This window comes from Rhopalosiphum maidis, chromosome 1 (genome assembly GCF_003676215.2).
Source record: "Rhopalosiphum maidis isolate BTI-1 chromosome 1, ASM367621v3, whole genome shotgun sequence".
NCBI lineage: Eukaryota > Metazoa > Arthropoda > Insecta > Hemiptera > Aphididae > Rhopalosiphum > Rhopalosiphum maidis.
This window is the reverse complement of record NC_040877.1, coordinates 86,730,316-86,739,510: the sequence shown is the minus strand read 5'-3', so window position 1 is coordinate 86,739,510 and position 9,195 is coordinate 86,730,316. Positions and strand designations below refer to the sequence as shown.

Genomic DNA, 9,195 nt, shown 5'->3' with positions numbered 1-9,195 from the left:
AACAAGATAATTTGAGTCCATTAATGATTATAGCTGTAGTAAAATATATAAAAATTGATTGACAATGTGGCCAACTAATCAAATTTATTAAAAATAATTAATATAAATTATTGTATAATATAAGAATCTAATCCTACTTAATTAGTTTTTTAACACATTGTTTAATGTTAACATTTAAGCTTTTCTTCCTACACACAATAAAAACTAGAAAGACAAATTGTAAAGTGGTACTTATGAGAGGCTATTTAAAAGAAATGCTTGTAGATTTTCATATTTGTTTTAAATTATATTTAACTTATAAAGTATGTTCTAAAAATATAATTTCTTATTCAAAATATTAATTATAAACTTTATGGTAACATATTTTTTAAAATTGTGACAAATATATAATGAATTATGATCACATATGTACTGAGTATTAAGTTGAAAATAATGTATTTATTGGTATGTGATTAAACACGGTCATTTGAGTTAAACAAATAACTTATTGTGCTTACATTTTTTATTCTTATTCTTTAATATTCATATAAATATTAACCATAAAATTAAGTAACATTAGTACAAGAAAAAATATAAATATTGATGTACTTGAAAAAAAAATTATAAAAATACAATAAATAATAATATTATGAAAAATTTATTTCACAGAAACAATTCAGAAAAAAAATTTCATTAATATAGTATTTTTATACACATGACAGGATGCTTTACATTGAGGCATCAAGTACCAAATAATTACTTAATAGTTATTATTTTAAAATAATATAAATAATTACAAGTCATAAACAAAACTCACGTAACCTCTCAAAATGTAATTTTGATCAACAACGCTATACTGTATGTGATAAAACAAGCCATGACATGATAAAGTAAAATAAAAATATTGGATATACAGCTAGAGCCTTTTTGCCTTGTGGTTGACTATCTCCAAGGAATACAACAGAAGCTAAAATAAAAAAAGATACAATTTAGAAATTATTCATATGTTAATAATATTGTAATAATATTTTATTACTTACCATATGTGGCCCATAAAAATGAACCAATTGATATGGCAAATCGAATAAAAAATAAGAAATTGGTTTGCTCAAATATTAAAATAAATCTGCATACTATCAAAGCTATAACAATTGGTAATAGACAGTAACCTAAAACACATACACTCTGGAAAAACGATCTGGAAAAAAACAATCATTTAAGTAACACAAATAATGTTTAATATGTAAATGGCAATCTAGACAAAAAAAATATTAATTTATATATTATAAATGCGTTAATACTTAATATTATTATTTATTTTTTTTTTTTGTCTTAAATTATATTATTTATTGAAAAGAGTAATATAATGCAAGTAGTAGGTATTATAAAAAAATAAGTATATTATTTTAAAAAGTATTAATTCTATGATATAAAAACTTAATATAAGTAATATTTTGTGAAAATATTTAAATAATAATAATGATTTCAAACTATTAAATTATACTATTGATTAAATATACAAAATATTTTGAATTATTAACAAATCATTGGTAATTGGCAATAATGATGATATTATTTCTTAACAGCTAAACGCTGAAGAGAACATTGTGCACGAATGTGATGTCACTGTCTAATGCATAGCATACTAAAATGTAGATCCAGCTGTTTCAATCTATAGTGTAGTTAGCTTGAATATTAGAATGAATTGACCTATTATCAAACTAAAGATAAGAACATTATCTGTGTTTTCTCATTTTTACAATATTTAAATTTTTAAGTGAATAACAAAGATTTATAAATATTAATATTTTTATACTTATAACTCGCTTAAAAATTAAATTATAAAATCTAATAAGAGAATACATAGATGTTCTTACCTTAAAGTTTGATAATAGCTAAATTCAATCTAGTATTTAAGCTATTAAAACTGAATCCCTCGTTTCAATATGTTATGTGTTAATAAAAAAGAAACAATACATTTTCTTAATAATTAAAAAGTTATATTGTGTATATCAATATAATTTATTAAAATTTTTAAACAAGGATAAGAATATAATCATTGATTATAAATAGTATTTAAATACTATTTATAATTAATGATATAACTGAATTGTTTTCAATTGATAGGAGCCTACAACCAGATATTATCCCTTGGGCTTCAATAAATATTTTATACAACTTAATCTATATGAAAAAAAAAAATTTGATATTATAAAATATGAATAAAAACAATAAAAAAATGAATACTTACATTGTGCCCCCGAGTAATTTTGAATTTAATGTAATAATCACAGACCCTATCCAGATAATAACAAAAACCTCAGCAAACTCAGGACCTCCATCACCCATTTGTATAGAATCAGGGGATGCTTGTAGAACCCTTAAATAAATAATATAAGTTATAATTCAATAATAGAAATAATTAATGAACTTACATTGCCATGAATGTGCAAAGCATCAAAGGGCCCCACAAGTCCCCTAAAAATATAAAATATAATAATTTATACTGGAAAATATAAAATTAAAAACAATTTCAACCATTAATTAAAACTTACATTCTTTGAGAAGTGTATTTTTTTCTTTTAAATACAAGACATGTTTAAATTTCATCCCAACTGCTTTTAAGTCTCTCATCTAAAATTAATAAATACAAAACATTTTATATAAATAATAACTATATGTAATAAATAACATAATTACAATAGTAATTTTAATAGGTTCATCTAATGTATTGAATCCAGGGTCACCGATATTTTGCATTAATGATCCAGACACAGTCATCCGTCCTTCTACATTATTCATTGGTCGGTCATCGATATACTAAAATTAAAAATAATTATAATACATTAATGGAAGACATAGTTCAGCAATTAAAAAAAATAATAATTTTGTGGTCATAAACTTGTATTATTAACTAAACATCTAATATTGAAAAACAATAGTGACTTAAATTTTAACAGGGATTTTAATTACATTATTCAATTTTACAATACATGCTAATTAAATTATATATTTACTAATTATTAAAAATGTTGATAACTATTAATTACTAAATTAATAATTATTATTTTGCTGTGTATACTTGGTTACTTGCTTATATAGAATGTTATTTTTACAATTATAGGTAGTTAATAGCCAATAGTTATACTAAGTAAACAATTATAATAAATTATAAAAAGAATTGGAGAAAATTTGATGACGTTTTTATTTTTTTATACTATTTATACAATTTACCTCATGTATATTTTGTCCATATAATTGTTATAGATGATATTATGCAGAGTTCCTAGTGAGGCTGGACCACAGTCGTCTACTCTAGTAGATAACTGTGGGTTGTACATAACCTAATAGTAATATAAGTAAAATGTATACTTTTTCTTTCTGTTATAACTGAAGACGCCGCGGGATCTGCTTTCGCATCGCCACCATCATTTATTGACAATATCAAGTATTTATACATACGTGGAGGGTAGACGAGACAGCTCCCCGACTTACCCCCATTCATGCATTTTAAAAATTATACATTTTGCAATTAAGTATACTTATATAGTTAGAGTAGGTAAATACACTTATTAATTTAATATTATTTTAAATAATAATTTTCATTTGTGGAAATAAGAAATTTAATTTTAAAACACAATAATATGTTGCTTTCTAAAACTAAATTTTACTTGGTATGTTTTAATTGAGCAAGATTAATTAATTAATATTAAATTGAACAATTTATATAGTATTTACTTACAATTGCAGTATGACCACCATTTGGATTATTAAAGTTATTTTGTCCGGTGTTAGTATTTAAAAACTAAAAAAAAAAAAAAAAAATCAATTATTTAAAAAATAATGTTTAAATAATAATTTATAATTTAAAGTTTATTAAACATTTAAAAATAATACAACACAGGTGGATTTTATAATCTAGATATAATAATCAAATACCTAGGTACTTATTTAGATTTTAAAAATATTATAGTATTATATAATAAAATGGGTGACCAGTTTATCTAATTTATTTAATGTCAAATTTCACGAATTACACATTACAACAAATAAATAATAAATTAGCTAAGTTGCATAAGAAAAAATACTAAGATTTTCATGAAGTTAACATAGTAATGATTTAGACTATTTAATAATGTTAATAAGTACAATCCAAATTTTGGAATTTATTTTGTAACATTGATCAACAATAACAATTTATTAAAATTTTAACTTAATTTATTTAATTTATCAAGCAAATTAATAGAAATCGGGTTTTTTGATGCCTATTAAATTATACTTGTCTTCTCATATAAAAAATGTTGTTGAAATTTTTTACCTCCATTAATGATTTGAAAAGTTAACTCAAATTAGGCTATTTACCTCTAAAAAAATAATACAGAAACACTATTTTCAACAAGATATGTCAAAACTAGGTTTCAGAAACTAATAATAAATAATTTATAATAATATTATGACAATACTACAAAAACTGTCCCCATGCACGCTCATATAAAAATATGAAATACATATAACCAATAATATTTTGTTTATTTAATAACTAAAAACCTCTTTTTAATTTGTATAGCATATCCTTACAGGAAAGAACTAAAAAATATTATGGCGAAAACTGTGAACTAGTTAGACTACATGTAAATCATAGTCATTATTTAAATAATTAAATTGTGTTTGAAGAACTAAAAAGTAAACAAATGCATGTCTAGTTCAATCTAATTAGATTTAAAAAAAACTTACATCCATTGTTGTTATTTATTTACGTGTAGAATAACTAAAGAATATCAGGTACAAATAATGTAGTAGTTTTCATTCGATTCTAGTCAAATTATTTAAAATAGCATAACAATAATTTGCGCTAAAACACATTTTATACGTGGCCACTTAAATTAATTATTATTTATTATACAAATTAATTAAATAAAAACTTCTGGCTAAATACTGAATATTAGGTAATATGAAACATCAAAATAGCAAAAAACTGAGAATCCAGACGTGTCATGATAAGTGATAACACAGTAGATACTCTACTCACTTTTGAGACCGTGGTACATGCCCGTGCAGATAATTAAATTAGTGACTGATAAGCAGGATTTCGTGCTGATAAGACGTGAATCAGGCGGCAGGCAGTGGTTACCAAAACTGTTATAATATCGTGATACACAAATAACCCTATTAACCTGAAGAATGTATAAGTATAATAGTATAATGCCTATTTAATTCATTTAAGTATTTGACTCGGTATTATAAAAATAATATCGTTATATTCTATTTCTTTACTGTATTCTGACATTCTGCGTATATTATTGAATTATCTATATTATTACGATTTATTACTGTAAATGAGCAGGCGAACAGCGGAGTTGCGCTCTCTCGAAACGCGGACTGCGGGGTACATGTATTATTATTTATTACAACATAATTACACACTTTTACTATTTTTATTAATATACGCCTATGACAGCCATAATTTTATTAATTTCAAAAGTATTTTCGATTTTATAAAATTTTCAGAAAATAGTAATCCAAGAAGTAATTATGAAAACTATTATCATTAAATCAAATAAAAAAAGCGGAAAAGTCCCTTTGATAGTGGTAGCTTGTATTATGGTATAGTAGGTGCGAAGTGTATCTCGACGTCGAGTACCTACGGAGTAGGTAGGTATAGCCGTATTATAGGTCGTACTGGCCGTAGTAATGGAGTCGTTAAATCTGAATTCGATGTCAATAGGACGGTTTTATACGGTATTAATGTTTTTCGATTCCCGCGATTCCGTTTTTGATTTCGAATATCGGTATTCATTATTTTTCGATTTTGATTTCGGTTTTCAATGGTATTCAAAATCGATATTCAATATCGGTTTCCAGTCGGTTTCAAGCCCTGGTTATACCCATACACGTTGTGTTGTTTAGCTCCGTTTTATTAACGAAAAACATTTAAACATGGACAATTTAACGTTCAGGAGAATGCATTTTAATCTGTTATTTTATTGAAGTGAATTTTATATAATGGATAAATTAATTCTAACACTATAAATTGTAAAACAGAGTGAAAGTTAGGGTAAAAAGGATTCTACTTAACGTGAAATTTACTATATGTGGTGCGTTAGTTATAAGACATTAAGACGGATACAATACAATATGCGCGTATAACGTCATCTCATTTTTTTTTTTTTTTTGTAGATCGTTTAATACCTGTATGATAAACGATTCAGAGGTTTGTCCGTAAACAGTCTCGGTCGGTCGGTCAGACTATATTTCTATAGGTATTTTATTATATATTATTTATAATGCTATTAGTAATACCGTACATTGGTAGATTGTGCAATAAATAAAAGAAATCTACTGAGGACAGTCCGTATGTCGTTTTCAGACACCCTTTGAATTAATACTTAGAGGTAAATGCTAATTGACAGTTTAGAATTGTTTGTTTTCTCAGACGAAAGCCATTCACCATAGATTATTGTATAGGTAGTATACAAAATTATATATTTTATATTAGTGACCTGCTCAAATACTCAATTAAGAGGTGAACTTTAAATCTACTATCATTGATTAATTATACATAATTAATGCTACTATTGTCAGCTTTTACTTTCTATACATCTTAATAAAAATTCTTATGCTCATTAAACAAGATTGAAAATACACCATATATATATATATATATATATATATATATATATATATATGTATGTATATATATATAATTTCGTCATTTATGACAAGAGAATAGTAGCCATAATAGGTACTGTGAAACATGAAAGTTTTTGTCAATAACATAACCAGTTCTACATTATGGAGTCATTATTATTTATTATTATTTATAAATTGGTGAATTTATAATTAATTTTTAACTTTAGATAATGATTAATGACTAATGAGTAACGACCAAAAGGTGAATTAGAAATATTTTATTTATTTACCAAATAATAATTTAAATATAGTGTTCTAATATTATTGAATTTTAATTTCTAAAAATAAGTAGTGTTTCTGATATTTTTGTTTATTTGTTATAGCAATCAGTATTTTTACGAGTTTTCAAAAATATTATGTTATTTGATCGATATAACCTATTATGAAAGACTTTACTATTTCTTAAAAGTTGATTTACTACTAAAATTCTAATTACCTACTGATTTCTCAGAAAATTTAATTGTATAAAAATGTTGCATTTTTAAATCAAATAAAAAATGTTTAAGCGGGTTTGTAGTAAATAAATGTAAAATTAACATACTCTATTTCTAAAATAATGATTATAGTAAGTATTAAAATTACTATCGGTGAACGTTAGTAAATTAATAATCACGGTTACAAAGTAAAAAAGTACTTCACTTTAAAATCGACAATAAAACAACCAATCCAAGACTGTAAAAATAAAGTTACTTAAAAAATACATCCGGTGCAACTTACCACATAGAAATTCATACCTAAAAATGTGTTTCATCTGGAAATTTTATCAATTTTCCGTCAAAATTTCAAAATTATATTAATTTTCAATTATGGATAATAAAGAATAACAGAAATATAATTAATTTTGCACCCGAATAGGCATGTAATATGCACGTAAAATAAAATTTTAAACATAAAATAACATTCATGTAATAGTTTTGCATATACTATTCGCCGCATAATTCTATGAAATAATCAACGTGTTATTTTAGATTCAGCAACGAATGTATTGATTTTATTTTTATAGTACATGATAAGTAATCGATAAAATACTTCAATTTTCATTTTCATGGGTGGTGTAGATGGAAAATTGAATCTAGTTTGTAATTTTAAGAGGGTAAAATAAAATTCCAAATACTTTTTAGAATTAATTTTGTTTTTGTTTAATGTTACTTGGGAGCAAATAAATGTAGATAATACTTGAAATTTTTACAAAATGTATAATATATTATCATTTCCTATTCAGGACAAATTTTTAAAATATTTTGACTCTTTTTAAACTATTTATAGGTATGAGACATTTTTGATTGTTTTTTTTGTACGAGTATAAATATTGATTAAAAACTAAAAATCGTCAAAATCTCAAAAATATATAAATTATTCTAGAAATTTATACTTAAACAATTTTATTTTTTATCTAAGTATGGAAAATTTAATACAAGATTTTTCGTGGTAGTTCATACCGAAACCATATTATTATTTCCTTGGAAGTAATCTTATGAATAAATAAAAAAAAACTAAAAGTGTAACACCTAAAAAATGTATGAAGTCAATTATTTGTATAGACATTTTAAGTTTAAATTTTAACAAAATTACTTATTTAAATGACAAATAACGATGTTAATTATTTTGTTATTATTTAAATACATTGTTGACAAGAACTTAAAACTTTTTAAGTATATTATATTATGTTATTATTAATAATGGATATATTATATTTGTAATTATTTATAATACAATGCCACTTAAACAATTTTATATGGTTATTAGGTATATAACTATATGTATTTCGTGCAAAAACGTATAATCAGCATTAATTTTTTTTTTCAAAAAAATATTAGAAACATACAAATATACAATTAAACAATTTATCATAAAATGTTTAATTACAGTTTTTAAATACAATATTTGAAAATAAAAAACTTATGCAATACAATATTTTGATAAACCAATATACGAGTATATTACATGTTTTGTTGAAAAATTAATTTCTCAGAAACATTAAAATTTTTCGATAGTAGTTTCTACAAAAAAAAAAAAAGATGCGAAAAACACAATTTTAGAAATTCAAATTCTATAATTAAATCAATAGACTTAAATTGTATGGTGAATTTAGCGTGTAAAATATATCCAATTCATCTTTTGATCATTAGACATTATCTAAAGTTAAACATTAGCACTAATAAATATTATGTATAATGATTTCATTGAGGCACCGAACAGGTTTATAATAATATAATTAAATAAACTGATTAAGTTATAGACTAAAAAATTAATGAACTTTCATGTTCAGAGTACTATCATCTTATTTTATTATGACGATAATAATCATACTTATAGACAAAGACTATAGTATAGTGTAAAACAAAAATAAGCTTTCGATATAAGTTGATTTAAATTAATAATTTGATAACGAGATTCATATTATATATATAAAAAATACAAATTGCAGTTGTATTTATTACTATTAATCAAATTTCAGGCATTTAAAAATCAATATTCGTGACTGGAATCGAATTAAAACAAATTTAATATTTCTAAGTTTATTCA

The 9,195-nt window shown here is 23.4% G+C and overlaps 1 protein-coding gene across 1 annotated transcript; it reads right to left on the bottom strand.

Annotated features, from left to right (window-relative positions):
- Nucleotides 1–435: 435 nt before the first annotated feature.
- LOC113557260 (protein YIPF6) lies at nucleotides 436–4,934 on the bottom strand. Its single transcript, XM_026962678.2, has 8 exons — nucleotides 4,714–4,934; nucleotides 3,722–3,784; nucleotides 2,680–2,799; nucleotides 2,535–2,613; nucleotides 2,415–2,457; nucleotides 2,231–2,359; nucleotides 1,020–1,177; nucleotides 436–946 (listed from the first exon to the last, which is right to left on the bottom strand). The coding sequence occupies exons 1-8, from the start codon at nucleotides 4,717–4,719 to the stop codon at nucleotides 831–833; spliced, it is 714 nt and encodes a 237-aa protein (XP_026818479.1). The 5' UTR covers nucleotides 4,720–4,934; the 3' UTR covers nucleotides 436–830.
- Between the last annotated feature and the right edge of the window lie 4,261 nt (nucleotides 4,935–9,195).